Here is a 14,886-nt window from a genome sequence, read left to right on the forward strand (position 1 = left end):
AAGGTTGCAAGGTCTTAAAGAAGATAGAAAAAGCAAAACTCTTATCTATGTTTTTGCTATGGTTAGGAAATTTGATTTTCCATTTCTAACCCGAATTTGTCCCACACTCAAGCATGCTAGTGTCGAAGCTTATTTCAACCTTATTCTAACCTTCTGGCTTCTTCTCATCACAGACGCCTTCGACAGCTGGGGATTATAGTACTCTCTAATTTGATTTCTAGCACTGCCCATGACAGTCACGGATGGCGACGATGGTGAGGATGGTGGTGGTGCCAGTGGTTCATCAGAGAGGCGACCATTTCCACCCCTTCTCTGGTCCCGGATTCAACGTTCCTTGAACATACGAAACCTTACGGCCTTTGGATTTCAAACCTGGCGCTGTTAATTGGACCTAGCATGAGTCAATGTTTGGATAGCCGCAGAAATGTTCTGCTTCTTGCGTATGCCAGCGGGCGCCCTTGCAGCAGTGCTCGGCCTTGATCTGCCTCTTAAAACGGTGTCGAACCACACAGTCTGCACGTACCGAATTTCCAAGAGCGGCTTCGCCGTCACTCCCAATTTATGTTCGAATTCTACAACTTCCGGGGCTAAGCCACGTGGATTTGTACTTGAGAACCACTTGCCACAGCCCAGTGCTCTCTTAAGCGTGCCAAATTTAGTAAATAAATATACTGGCCAGAAAAACGTGCGCCTGCACAGGGCACATGTATTATTAAATATAATTTACCAAGGCTGCTGTTCTTCACAACATCCTTGGGATCTTGTTTGAAACGTATAACAATTGGTCTCAGGCATATCCCTGAAAATGACGTCCTCAATTCATGAATCGTCAACTGAGAAAGGGAGGATAATTGATAACAAAAATGTTGATTCTGGTCAGCTGGAAGATGGAGTGCGTGAAACCACCAAGCAGCTGGAAATCACACCTGAGTTGGCAAGGATAGAAAGGTTGGCACATCTTGGCTCTCCACTCTCATTCTATACACAAATTCGGACTAAGGGCTAATTGATCGTGTGCGCTCAGAAATCTTGTTCGCCGGCAAGATTGGGTTATTATGCCTCAGGTGGCTGGCCTCTATCTGTTGGTAGGTTATTATATTCCCCCCATCTTCGCAGATCCTACACGGCTTCACAGTGTCTAAATGTCTCAAAACGTCCGACGACAGGCATATCTTGATCGTAGCAATTTGGGAAATGCGAGACTCCTAGGATTGGAGGATGATGCCCTGAATGGCAATGACGATCATTTTGGATGGGCTGCGAGTGTCTTCTACTTTGGATTGTGGGTTTTTTTATTTATTCCTTTCTCTCATGCTACTCCATTTTACTGACAAGTAAATTCTAGTGTGTTGTTTGCCATTCCACTTACACTCGTCGGGAAAACCTTCAATCCATCTAAGTTCGTCTTCGCTTGCGCGCTGGGTTGGGGCACTGCTGCCAGTGCTGCGGCAGGTGCAAATCAATTTTGGGGTGTTGCAGTTGCACGCTTTTTCACTGGTCTGTGTGAAGTAGGTTCAGGGCAGCTAATATGTGATCGAGATATGAGAACTTGTTATCAATGCTGACGATATCACATAGGCTGGCTTTGCACCGACTATAGTATTTTACTTGACTATTTGGTACACGCGCGATGAAGTTGCGTTTAGGACCGCACTTTTAGTTGGCATGGCTGCACTATCCGGTGCCTTCAGTGGCTTGATATCCTACGCTATATCTCTGATTAACACTAATATCGGACGCTGGCGAATACTATTTTTGATAGAAGGGCTCCCAACTGTGGTTTTCGCGTTCATCGCCCTTCTCTTCCTCCCCGATCGACCCGAGACATCCAAATTCCTCAGGAACGAAGAAGAACGAAATGTGTCTATAATGCGCATGCACCGCGGCCAGAAAAGTGAGGGACCTAGAGTCTTAGTGAAGAAACATGTTATTTCAGCCTTCAAAGATTGGAAAATATATGCATGTGCACTTAGCAAGATGGGCCATGATGCGGCTCTTGCTTTGATTACTGTTTTCTTGCCGACAATTGTCAAGTCTCTGGGTTTTACACCTCAGCAGGCCCAATATCTCACTATCGGTCCGTACATGACTGGCTGGGCCATGATGCTTATAGTCTCCCTTCTTTCTGATCGCACCAAAATGCGTGGGCCGTTCCTAATTGGCTGTGGGATGTTTTCTATCATCGGGGCGACTCTGTTGTTCACACATCCGGCGGAGTCGAATCGAAAAGTTGCCCTCTCTGGCATTTTCATTCTTTTGGCAGGGGTTTTCCCATGTGTACCACTACAAGTACAATGGGCTTCGGACAATTGCGGTGCAGAATCAAAGAAAACAACTGCAATAAGTATGCTACTTGTCGCAGGTCATTGCTGGAGCATTCTCGTGAGCAAAAGCTTTCCGACAAACGAGGGGCCTAGGTTTATTCGTGGATATTCCATCGTACTCTCGTTTTTATGCCTGTCTGTCATCCTGCCTACCATTTTGCACGTTCGTCACCGCATCGTCAATGCGCGGCGGGACAGGAAGTATGGTATACCCAATGCTAATGACCCGGTCGATACCTCTGAATTGGCCGATCACGCGCCGATGTTCCGATATGTTCTTTGAGAAATTTTATCAACATGGATTGCTACTCTCCAGGAATCACGATGGACTGGTATCTTTTGTGAGGAGCTGGATTGGCTTTAGCCGCCGAGTCATAGACGATATATTTTTCTTTCAACTCGATGATTTCACGATATGAACAGTTTCGATAATTTAATGAGCTTCACCACGAGTTTGGTACGGGGTTTTCTTTTGTTTGAATTGCTGGTAATGAAACAAGTTAGCCGAATAGATTTATTTACACAAGTTTTCACTTTTTGGTGTTTAGGGGATTCGTTGGTTTCTCATCCTCACCAAGCATTCTATTTACGCAATTTATGAACACCTGTGTATTAAAATATTAAAATGGAATGTCCTGTCATTACGCCAAAAATCCCCCCGCAACCACCAAAAAAAGAAAGAAAGAAAATGTAAGATTTGATGAAATCTGTTTACGCTGTATTTAGTTTTGACCATTTCTTTTTGCTTTTCTTTTTTTTTCTTTTCCTTTTTTTTTTTTTTTTTTTTTTTTCGAGTAGCATACCTTGTAGATATCGTGTTCGCTTTATTAAGCACCTAATGAGACAAATTGACCAATGATGGAGATGGAAAGTTGGTTTACTGTAACTATCTAACCGGCGCAGCACTTGCTTAAATTAAGGTGATCATGTGGCCTTCTAGTGAGCAATAGGGATGCCAACAACCAAAAAGAAAAGATAGGAAAGAAAAATGCTCACAAAATTATCACAATAGTTTCGTTTGTCATTTGTCAAGGCATAGTTAGTTAACTGTTGGATGTCTGTGGTTGTATTAGTTGCTATCTACCAGGCTATACACTGTACGAGGTCTAGTCCGTACTAGGAAGCCGACGCTCCCACGAGAACTAGTACCTTATGATAGAACAGCCCATAAAAGAGCTGGGCTTCTCGTCAAATGCTATATAATATACGCTTAATGGTTGTTAACAGAATCTGGTCCCGTACCCGTCCCTCCAAGCAACTTCCATAATAGCTTCCCTTCTGCCTCCGCAGCTTCTAGACTAGCGCAGCCAGCACCGTATTTCTGGCCTACACAACAAATCAGCCAGACATCATTCTTTAGCTGGTCTAGCAATCTCTCAGTAGGGCTTCCACGCGGGAATATGCGCCTCCATTCGTCCCAGATACGGAACGCTTCATCACCCCATGCACGAAAACTAACTTCTTCGATGATAGTCGGGGTGACAATTTCTTTACCTCTGAACACTCCCCACGTAACAGCAGTAACTCCAGTGTTACCCGGTGAGACATTAGAATCTAGGAAGACATCAACGGGCCCGGAAGAGTCCTCTGTGGTGGCATCCGTGGCAGGAGAAGACGACATGAAGTCACCAGCAGCATTAGTTGCGAACCACGCAAACTCATCGTGGCTGTGGCTTTCAAATATTGGTTTCAAAATCGATTCGAAGTCATGGGCCGGGCAGAAGAACTCGACAAACGCCTTCTGGAAAACGAAGCCCTCACCGCGAGGACCCCAGCCGAAAATCGGATGGTCATTGCGCACCCCATTCACTGCCGGCTGGGACGCGAGCGTCCACCACCCACGTCCATTTATGAGCTGAAGAAGCTCATCGCGAATAGTGGCAGTCTCTGCATTCAGGCCACCAGTATCTTGCGCTCCGCCTTCTGACCAGGGTACTAGGTGAAGCTCGCCCGACACATGGCGTTGGAAGATGTTATTAATGTCTTGTTTCGTTGTTGGATATCCCCAGAGTCGTCGTGCGACGGCAGCATTGACATGTAGGGAGGGGCCATATCCATCGATTTCTCCGAATGCAGGGGATCGCGCGTCACCCCACCGACCATTTGGGAAGTCATCCCAGGTCGCCTCGCGCCCCAGCGCACCTACCCCCTCCGATATCTGCAGTGTGGTTGTTCGTGGAGGGGGATTAAGGGCCGGCATGCCAGCACCAAGAGCAGGAGTTTCGTGGGTAGTAGATGCTTGGGAGGAACCCCCTGCGTCCGAAGGTCGATCAACGATCAATCGGTTATGAGGTTGGGAATTCATAGAGGAAGCCCTCCTTTTCGATAACAGGGAAATACCGTTCTGCTTGCCTTGCGCCATAAAAACCGCAGTGTCCATGTATGTTTCTGAATCGCTGGGGAGAGGTGATAACGGCGGTATTAGGTTACACTTCTCGACGGTCAAGGCAACTGCTTTCTCTAAATTAAGGGTGTAGAAATGGAATCCACGTGGACCAGGGTAGGAAACCTGCTTCAATCCATTCACAATCTCACACAAAATATCCACCCCGATTCGCTTCACCTCTTCATCGTCTGACTTTACTGCTTCAACTCGCGCCATTATATCAGGAGGGACTCTTGCATGGCTTAGTTTCGTCGTCCTAGTTAGAATATGATAGCTCTGTATGGGCATTAAACCGGTAATGATAGGAATAGTTTCGAAGACGCCAGATTCGTGATTGCGCAGCATTTCCTCAAACCGTTTGTATGCTCCCAGGTCGTAAGTAAGTTGAGTCATGATAAAGTCCGCTCCGGCCCTTGTTTTTTCGATAAGGTATGGGAGGTCTTTGACAGGGTCTTGCACTTCAGGGTATGACTCGTCTGAATGCCCTTCTGGATATGCTGCCACCCCGATGCAAAAGTAATCACCATGTGTGCGGCGGATGTACTTCACCAAATCAACTGCCCACGTAAAATCCTTATTGCTGTCATCTTCGCCATCAATATTGTACTCTTCGCTTCGCGGGGGATCACCACGCAACGCAAGGATGTTCCTGATGCCCAATGCTTTGGCTTCTGAGAGCGCATGGTCTACCAGTGTCCTGTTCATATTTGTACATGTCAAATGCAAGCAAGTGGTCAAACCTAATTGACGTTGACATATCTCGGCGAGCTCGAGGGATTTAGCCGCAGTGCTTCCACCAGCACCCCAAGTAACGGTTACGAAAAGCGGTCGCAGAGCTTGCGACATGCGCTCCAGACGGGCTTGGAGATTTGAGGAGCCCTGTAAACACGGATTGATCAGTCTGGTGAAACAACGTGGGATATAAGCGGGAGTGGCGGGGTAAATTTCAGCTTCAACGGGAACGCACCATCTGGGTTTTTGGAGGGAAAAACTCCAGAGAGAAATAGTTCGCATCTGGGGGGAGATTCGCTATTTTATCTGATATTTTCTCCATGATTGTTGTTGTCGTTATGGTGGTGGTGGTGTTTTGCGCTCTGGTGAGCCTTATGGCGAAGAACCGCAAGTTGCCTGTTGTGACGATATTGAATAACAGCCCCGCTTGGTTCACTATTAGCGGCTGCTCAGGCAAAGCAAGTCCGAAGCATCACCACTTCCAGTCAGTGTGGGATGCATGTTCGCTTCAAGCCAAATGATCGCATATGCTCTATAAATTCTGCAGATGCACAATTCGAAACGATACTGAGGAAAAGAGCTACTATCCCCACTACCTGAGACCACTGCTAGTATCTATTCGTCAATACGGGATCAGAACAACTACACTTTCTTTCTAGATTCTTCCGTCTAGGATTTGCTGGCTAGTTCATGAGACGCCCCCTCTATAACTCAAGGTGGCGAGTTGAAACGATAATAAAATCCGACTGTTCAATTTCATATCAATTTCATTTTCGGATTATGATGCAAATGTAAACCCTCAACCATATGTTGAGTGCATAGAGCTCCTCAAGCTACATACAGAGCTCAATCGCTAGAAGACCATGTGGAACAAATAAACTTGCTTTGATGGTTGATTTCCAGCCATTCAGCGACCAGAAGATTACGATCCTAAACCTGTCCATCAGAAGAAATGCGGCGTGGCACATTGATAAAGTTAGTAAAAATATGGAGTTGGATGAAAAATGGAAACCGAGTCAAATCTGGTTCGTATGGAACAGCACAAAGACCTTGGATACATTGTGGCCAATCAAAATCAATGATGGCAGCCATTTCACACCGCACATTAACTGAACGAACAGATCACCGTCGGTTTTGCTTTCTGTTTCTTTGTTCTACCGTGCAGCTTAGGCGAGAGTAGATGACGTATTCATCACAAAGCGTGGTGGGGAGTTCGTGATAGGTGAAGGTTGTCCATAGTCCAGGCTGGTATCATGAGAGACGAAATTATTCATATTTGGAGGCGTATCCATCTGATAGGAGATATGTTTCAACGAACGCTTCCAACTACTTACATGTTTACTCGATGTAAGGTGCCGCTGGGATTTCCTGATCACCCATCTGTATTGTCCATCTGAGTCCCTACGTCCGTTGATTGAAAGGAACATATGCGGATTCTGATTGGCACGAGCTGCTTTGATTTTGGTCCAAATTGATACACCAAGCGAGGCGCATTATCGTATCTCGCCGCTCTATTATCACCTTGGTGCGTTTGGAACCCAGCTGATAAAAAGGAGAATATCTTCTCAAAGCAACCCTTAACAGCTTTCGACGAAACAGGTTCCAAACCCCCCGTCACAGACCTTTCTCCGCAACATGACAATGGACAACTCAAACGCCAAGTCCAAGTACGCACACTTTGCCACACCTCACCCGGTTTTCGAATCGTTAAAAGATGAGGCTTCCAAGCTCGTTGAGAATTTATATGCCATCGAGGATATGGAAAAATTCAAGGCTGCATGGGATGCATTCCCACCTGCGGTTTTCGACGATGGCCCCGTTGTGGGCAAGGATATAACGATTGAGCATATGAATATCCCAGTGAGGGATGGTGCCAAGGTGGAACTCAGGATCTATAAGCCGATAAATCCAACCCCACGAGCATCCTTATTCTTTGTCGCACATGGGGGAGGTAAGTCGCATGGGATTGCTGTTTTACTTATATCAGTAGAGGTGGAAACCATTAGTTGACAGTAATCTATAGGATGGACAATATTCACACATGACGCTGAAGAAGCACAGAATAGGCAGGTGGCCAGGGACAACAAGTTGGTTGTCGTGAGTGTGGAGTACCGAAAGTGCCCGGAATTCCCATTCCCCTATCCTTTGGATGACTGCTTTGACGCGCTAATTTGGGTATGTAGAAGCTTTTGAATTGCGTGCCCTCTGACGGAACATGCCAGCTCACAATCGTTTGGATAGTGTAAATCGAATGCTGTCAACCTTGGCATCAACCCTGAAAGGATTTATTTGGCAGGCTCCACCAGTGGAGCAAACCTTGTAAGTATTGTCCAACTCAATGCTAAATCAAAATGGTAACAACTTGAAAGGCCGCATCCCTTGCATTGAAACTTCGAGATGAAGGGATTACCGGAGTATCTGGCCAAGTCCTCAATATGCCAATGATCTGTCACCCCGACTTCTTTCCTCGGGATAAATACGAATATAACAGCTGGGACGAGAATAACGAAGATGCCGCCACTTCGTCCTCGAGGGCTTTGTTCCACTGGAATCTATATCTCCCAAAAGGGAAACCAGAGGTCTATGCCAATCCAATACTAGCTGAAAGCCATGCAAACCTCCCCCCAGCTCGTAAGCAGAAGAATCAAGCAGAAAAACATCCCTATTCACCCAGAAACCACGAATGCGAAGCATACTCAACTAATAAATGTGATAGTCATCCAGATTGCCGGGTTTGACCCGCTCCGCGATGAGGGTTTTGCGTATGGTGAGGCCCTCAGGGCCGCCGGCGTCCCAGTGACTGAAAAAGTATTTGCGGGTCTTCCACACGCATTTTACTTTTTCCTCAAGGCACTCGACAAGGAGTCCAGAGAGTATTTCCAGAACATTGTCGATTATGTAAATGATATCGAAAAGAAATCGATTCCTATTTGATACATGGGATTAGACAGCTTCGAGCACCAGTAGTCTTGTAATAGAGGAGAGGAGTTCACCCTCTGCGAACTTTTAGCCTGAAAATTTCCCCGCATTCAATTTACGAAGTTCAATTGAAAGATATATAACTTTGTTAAGTGGGTTTTTAGGTGCGATTAGAGAGGAGGAGAATGTATGAAGAGGGGATACCCAATAATCACATGATTCGCTGGCATGATGCAAACTGAACAAACATTGTATTTTTGTCCAAATATCAAACCTCAATTCCTTCATTTAACTATCGCAAGCACCATAAACACCATAGCTCCCCAGTAGTTCGTTTTAGCATGGAGCTTTTATACTACCCAATACACGAGCCCACCCACTTTTAATGAGCCACCTAACATCTGAGAAAACCACCTCTAGTATAGTGGAATATGAGGGATCGTTGATAAAACAAATCGAAATAATAAAACAAAGAAATGTATCTCCACCGTCAACCACTATCAACTACACCCCTTCGTCCATCCATCCGTCCCAGCTCCCTCCATAAATTCCCTCTTCGCCAATCATTCTCCACTCCTCCAGTATCTCCTCCGCCATCCAACCCCAACTCCTCCCGCCTCCGCACCAGGCTCCATAACTTCAACAACCGCCTCCCCCGCTTCCTCAGATCCTACACCACCCCGCTCCTCAGTGCCCCCGTAACACACATTACCTCATTCCTAATCTTACACGAGATCACCGCCGTAGTACCGCTTATAGGACTGACGGGTGCATTCCATTACTGTGGCTGGATTCCGGCGCTGAGAAATGGGGCAGTGGATGAGGGGGTGAAAAGGTTCGGGAGGTGGTTGAGAACGAAAGGATGGGTTGCCGGCGAGGCGGAAGTGCGGGCGGAGGCAATGGTGGAGGGGGAGATGGGTATGGGGGCAAAGAGTAGTTTGGCTGGAAATATAGATGCGGATAAAGGGGTGCGGCTGATACTGGAGTTTGCGACCGCATACGCAATTACGAAGGCGATGATGCCTGTGAGGATTGTGCTTAGCGTCTGGGCTACACCGTGGTTTGCGAGGGTTGTGCTTGGGCCTCTGGGGAGGGGAGTCGGGATGGTGTTTGGTAGAAAGACTTAGACCTATATTCTATTTTCTATTAATGGACTTGATTATGGCTGTGACGTGACATGTATATACATTTGTGAATGGATATGTATGAGGGATGCTCGTGTTGTGAAATATCAACAAACAGTAAGATTTTTTTCTTTTTTCTTCAGATCTCGATATTCTTCCGAATTACTTTTCCTTATTGTCATTAACTTATGTCATACTAGGGCGTGGTGCGCTAAGTGATAGCTCTACTCATAGATCCAGTTGGCCTGGCTTTGCTGGTACTGAACGAGTTCCTCAGGTTTGAACCACAGTGCGATTTCCTTCTTTGCGTTCTCGACACTGTCAGAGCCGTGGCAGACGTTGCGACCGACGTCCTATGTAAATTGGTTAGAGCCGTAATCAACGCCCAGGATGGCAAAGGCTCCTGGTTACTTACAATGGCGAAGTCACCGCGGATGGTGCCGGGGGCAGATGCGAGGGGGTTAGTGGCACCAAGGATGGCTGTTATTTGATGGAGAAAGTTAGATCGGGGTCGGTCAGACAAGGGACGAAGGAATATACATACCACGACCTGTCTTGACGGCATCGCGGCCCTCCCAGACCATGGCGCAGATAGGTCCGCTCAGCATATCTAAGGTACATCAGCATCCAACATGAATTGTACCTTTGTAGGAATAACGGGGCTACGAACAGGTAACAAGGCCTTTGAAGAAAGGTTTGCTAGAGAGATCCTCATAGTGCTTCTCGAGGTGTTCCTTCGAAGGGGTGACGAGCTTGATGGCAGCAAGTTTGTACCTATGGCCGTCAGAATCGTTTGGGCTTGGTTTGCTCCACAACAGCAATCTCCGACACTCACCCCCGGCTCTCGAAGCGACTAATGATGGGACCGACGAGCCCGCGCTAGAAAAGGGAATGTTAGCCCCGAGCGATAGAACTGGTTCTCGCGATATAAGAGTATGTATAAATGTTGCTTTCTTTGCCGCTCATACCTGGACACCGTCGGGCTTGATAGCAATGAAACTGGAGAGGTTACAAAGGTTTGTTAGCCAATGGGAAAACAAGGAAATATGCCAGAGAAGGATAACGCACGTTTGTTCGGAGGCAGACATGCTGACAGAGTAGAAGTATCAAAAAACTAGATATAGAGATATATTTCTGTTCAATGGCTGAAATGGCCGAGTGAGGGGTGAGAAATGAATTTTGTGTTGTCGGCGGGGCAAATTATTTTTGATGGTTTACGGCGGGGGTCAAGCCATAGCAAGTTTAGCCGGCACATGCCAAACAGGCATCTCGAGACGAGTTGGCACTATTCGGCGTCTCGCGACTAGCCTGTGACTAGCCTGTGACAACAACAGCAGCGGCTTGCAATTGGGATCATAGAGCGCTCCTGGCAGTCCATAATTTGATACCGGGGTAACTGTCTGTTGTTTTGTTGTGGAGGAGAACCTAATTATCCATGAACCTTCCCCAGTTCTTTGCGTTTTAAACCTGTTGGTGGCCTGGTTTCACTGTTTTTAAGAACAAGCATCTATCCCTCATGGCGGCGTTCAGGCTTTTGTCCACCGGTTGGACCCTGTTCCTGGCCATCTTAACTATTCTCTCATGCCTGGTTGTTCCTGGAGGTACGTGAATATTGTGTCACAAAATTAATCAGGCTTGGTTTCTAACAATACCTCATCTCTAAAATCCAGAGATGGTCAAGCATGGGAACTTCAAGACATGTTCACAATCCGGTTTCTGCGCGCGGAATAGAGCTTATGCAGATACTGTTTCGAATCAAGGCTCGTCGTGGTCTGCCCCGTATCGCCTTGAATCGAACTCTATTAAATTTGCGGGAGGCCAGTTGTTGGGAACCATCGTTAAGACTGCTGAGAACAACGAGAATGTTAAACTGCCTCTCACTGTATCGTTTCTTACGTCAGGAGTGGCTCGTGTCACAGTAGATGAAGAGAAACGGATAAAAGGAAAAATACAATTACGGCACGACAGGAAAATAAGGAAAGAACGTTATAATGAGGCTGCAAAATGGGCCATTGTAGGTGGTTTGGAGTTGAGCTCCTCCGCCGAAATTGTTGAGGGAACGGAGGCAGGAATTACAAAAGTCGCTTATGGCCCAAACAAGAAGTTTCATGCTATCATTCGGCACTCCCCATTTGAAGTACACTTCCAAAGGGATGGCGAAACACATATCAAATTCAATGACAAGGGGCTTCTGAACGTGGAACATTGGAGGCCAAAGGTTGAGAAACCGAAAGGGGACGACAATGAGCCAGAATCACAAACTACTGTGGATGAAGCCACCTGGTGGGAGGAATCGTTTGGTGGTAATGTCGATTCGAAACCGAGAGGCCCAGAAAGTGTTGGCTTGGATATCACTTTTTCTGGATACAGCCATGTATTTGGTATCCCAGAGCATGCCGACTCTCTCTCCCTGAAAGAAACCAGGTAAGTGTTCTTCTAATAAATTCAATGTAGCGTCCTACTAATTGTAAAATCAAGGGGCGGGGACGGGCAGCACACCGAACCTTACCGTTTGTACAACAGCGATGTGTTCGAATATGAGTTGAATAGCCCAATGACGCTTTATGGTTCCATTCCATTTATGCAGGCACACCGTAAAGGATCCACAGTTGGCGTGCTATGGTTGAATGCTGCGGAGACATGGGTCGACATAGTCAAGACCAAGGATTCAACCAACCCTCTCGCTCTAGGAGTCATTGGAAAAACCAACACACAAACGCATTGGTTTTCGGAAGCCGGACAGCTCGATATTTTTGTATTTTTAGGACCAACTCCCCAAGCAGTTAGCAAGTCGTATGGCGAACTTACCGGTTTCACCCAACTGCCCCAGCATTTTGCGATTGGATACCACCAGTGCCGCTGGAACTACGCTACCGATGAGGACGTCAGAGATGTCGATAGAAAATTCGACCTTTATCAAATTCCCTACGATGTCATCTGGCTCGACATTGAGTACACTGACCAGAAAAAATACTTTACGTGGGATCCGCTGACCTTCACGGACCCGAGTGGAATGCAAAAGCAGCTTGATGATTCAGGTCGCAAACTCGTTATAATCATCGACCCTCATATCAAAAACGATGCAAATTACCCTATTGTAGACGAGCTGAAATCGAAAGGATTAGCTGTGAATGACAAGGATGGGAACATATATGATGGTTGGTGTTGGCCTGGATCATCCCACTGGATTGATTGCTTTAATCCAGCTGCTGTATCGTGGTGGACTACGCTCTTTAAATACGACAAATTCAAGGGAACCAGTTCTAACGTGTTCCTTTGGAACGATATGAACGAGCCGTCCGTTTTTAATGGCCCAGAGACGACGATGCCCAAAGACAATATTCACTATGGGGGTTGGGAGCATCGTGACTTGCACAACCTCAATGGCATGACGTTCATCAACGCTACTTACAATGCCCTGTTGGAACGCAAGAAGGGCGAGCTGCGCAGACCATTTGTCCTGACACGGTCCTTTTATGCAGGGTCACAGCGGTTGGGAGCCATGTGGACCGGCGATAATCAGGCAAGCTGGGATCACCTTGCTGCATCCCTTCCCATGGTCCTCAACAACGGCATTGCCGGATTCCCATTCGCTGGAGCCGATGTTGGTGGCTTCTTTGGAAACCCAGACAAAGAGTTACTAACAAGATGGTACCAAACCGGAATCTTCTATCCGTTCTTCCGTGCCCATGCACACATCGACACCCGTAGACGTGAACCATATTTGGCTGGAGAGCCATACATGAGCATCATCACCCAAGCCATACACCTGAGATACCAGCTCTTGCCTGCGTGGTACACTGCTTTCCACCAGGCTTCCATTGACGGCACCCCAATTGTCCAACCTCAATATTATGTTCACCCTGAAGATGATGCTGGCTTTGCGATCGACGACCAATTGTATTTGGGATCCACCGGATTGCTTGCTAAGCCAATTGTGACGGAGGGCGCCACCAGCACAGATATTTTTCTTGCCGATGATGAAAAATACTACGATTATTTCGACTATACAGTCTACCAGGGTGCCGGGAAGAGACACATTGTTGAAGCGCCACTGGATAAGATTCCTCTCTTGATGCAAGGCGGCCATATCATCCCCCGCAAAGATCGACCCCGTAGAAGTAGTCAACTCATGAAATGGGACCCGTACACGCTTCTCGTCGTCTTGGACAAAAACGAGCAGGCGGAGGGAACTCTGTACATTGATGACGGTGAGACATTCGACTACCAAGATGGCGCCTCCATCCACCGGCGCTTCACTTTCTCCGAGTCATCGTTGTCATCAACGGACATCGGAACCCAGGGCACCAAAACTGCGCAGTATCTGAAGGCCATGGCAGGTGTGCGTGTAGAGAAAATCATCATTGTGGGTGCTCCAGATGCATGGGCGAGCAAGCCAAATGTTCTCGTTTTTGAGGAAGGGTCAAAGACGGGATCCCAGGCAAGCTTGCAGTGGCATGCAAAGCAGGAGGGCAAGGCCGCCCATGCTGTGGTTAAAAACCCAGGCGTGTCTATTGGAAACTTGTGGAGGATTGATTTCTCTTAAGCTATTTGTTCCACCTAGGTTCTCATGTATCATGATAAAATTTCGTGCCGTACAGTTCTAATCATACTGTCGATCCTGGTCGGCTCTCCGTTTTATTTCATCGTAATGGCGATATTTGTATAGATTTTTATTTTTATTTTTTATTTTTTTAATATTCGTTTTTATTCTTTATATTATTATATTTCCACTATTTCCCCTTACCAATTGTATCCAACCCAGCGTTATTCCCTACGAAACTAAGCAAATTAAACCGCTGTGGATTATTTATGATTAGCATGCCAGCCGCATCTCATGTTATGCTTCATGTCGCCGAGATTCGAAGAGTCACAGCACGTAGAATTGACTTAAAAGGATAATCTCACACAGCACTATGATCAATGAGGAAACCCACCGATTCGCAGACCTTAAGCTAACTTTGCTTCGTTGCTCTTCATGTCTGCACGTCAGGTTTTCACATGGAGGAGCAATTTTATTTAGTAAGAACCAACTTCTGACTCCCCCCGGTGTGTTGTTGGGGCGATATCTCATTCACTTTGTCGGTTCGTGGTGGTAATTGCATGGCGTAGAGTCGATATCCGTCCTGTACCAGTACTGAGACATACTACAAAGAGGGTATATATATAATTTACGTTTTTATATATTATTTCTAAAACTTTCATTACCGCAGAAACTAACCTCAGCGAAGTGAAGCCTCTCTGGCCGGTGCTAAATAAAGAGACATTCATTCTGGGAGGGGATCAAGGAGTTGCTGTGATAGCAGTCGACACTGACCGGATTCATAAAGTAGATGTTATCGTTAGTTCAGCAAATACTTTTGTCACGGAAGCAAAGGACATTGTCTGGAAGGATCGGTAT

The 14,886-nt window shown here is 46.6% G+C and overlaps 6 protein-coding genes across 6 annotated transcripts; 4 read left to right on the forward strand and 2 right to left on the reverse strand.

Moving 5' to 3' along the window:
• Positions 1–805: 805 nt before the first annotated feature.
• On the forward strand, positions 806–2,607 carry HCBG_06511 (uncharacterized protein; the record flags this gene model as incomplete). The annotated part of the gene is made up of 5 exons (XM_045433560.1): positions 806–948; positions 1,025–1,085; positions 1,167–1,282; positions 1,346–1,508; positions 1,579–2,607. 5 exons carry the CDS (start codon positions 806–808, stop codon positions 2,605–2,607), a joined length of 1,512 nt encoding a protein of 503 aa, XP_045285873.1.
• Positions 2,608–3,534: 927 nt separating this feature from the next.
• Positions 3,535–5,764, reverse strand: HCBG_06512 (methylenetetrahydrofolate reductase; the record flags this gene model as incomplete). Its single annotated transcript, XM_045433561.1, has 2 exons — positions 3,535–5,589; positions 5,678–5,764. The coding sequence occupies 2 exons, from the start codon at positions 5,762–5,764 to the stop codon at positions 3,535–3,537; spliced, it is 2,142 nt and encodes a 713-aa protein (XP_045285874.1).
• A 1,319-nt stretch (positions 5,765–7,083) lies between these two features.
• On the forward strand, positions 7,084–8,376 carry HCBG_06513 (alpha/beta hydrolase fold-3 domain-containing protein; the record flags this gene model as incomplete). Its single annotated transcript, XM_045433562.1, has 5 exons — positions 7,084–7,393; positions 7,466–7,617; positions 7,684–7,761; positions 7,812–8,073; positions 8,159–8,376. 5 exons carry the CDS (start codon positions 7,084–7,086, stop codon positions 8,374–8,376), a joined length of 1,020 nt encoding a protein of 339 aa, XP_045285875.1.
• Positions 8,377–8,837: 461 nt separating this feature from the next.
• HCBG_06514 (uncharacterized protein) lies at positions 8,838–9,488 on the forward strand (the record flags this gene model as incomplete). The annotated part of the gene is made up of 1 exon (XM_045433563.1): positions 8,838–9,488. The coding sequence occupies one exon, from the start codon at positions 8,838–8,840 to the stop codon at positions 9,486–9,488; it is 651 nt and encodes a 216-aa protein (XP_045285876.1).
• Positions 9,465–10,652, reverse strand: HCBG_06515 (nucleoside diphosphate kinase; the record flags this gene model as incomplete). Its single annotated transcript, XM_045433564.1, has 7 exons — positions 9,465–9,838; positions 9,901–9,965; positions 10,030–10,095; positions 10,156–10,259; positions 10,321–10,364; positions 10,454–10,484; positions 10,554–10,652. The coding sequence occupies 7 exons, from the start codon at positions 10,571–10,573 to the stop codon at positions 9,710–9,712; spliced, it is 459 nt and encodes a 152-aa protein (XP_045285877.1).
• Positions 10,653–10,876: 224 nt separating this feature from the next.
• Positions 10,877–14,226, forward strand: HCBG_06516 (glucosidase II alpha subunit; the record flags this gene model as incomplete). The annotated part of the gene is made up of 3 exons (XM_045433565.1): positions 10,877–11,086; positions 11,156–11,909; positions 11,964–14,226. The coding sequence occupies 3 exons, from the start codon at positions 11,002–11,004 to the stop codon at positions 14,029–14,031; spliced, it is 2,907 nt and encodes a 968-aa protein (XP_045285878.1).
• Between the last annotated feature and the right edge of the window lie 660 nt (positions 14,227–14,886).

Source organism: Histoplasma capsulatum (genome assembly GCF_000150115.1).
Source record: "Histoplasma capsulatum G186AR genomic scaffold supercont2.9, whole genome shotgun sequence".
Classification (NCBI taxonomy): Eukaryota; Fungi; Ascomycota; class Eurotiomycetes; order Onygenales; family Ajellomycetaceae; genus Histoplasma; species Histoplasma capsulatum.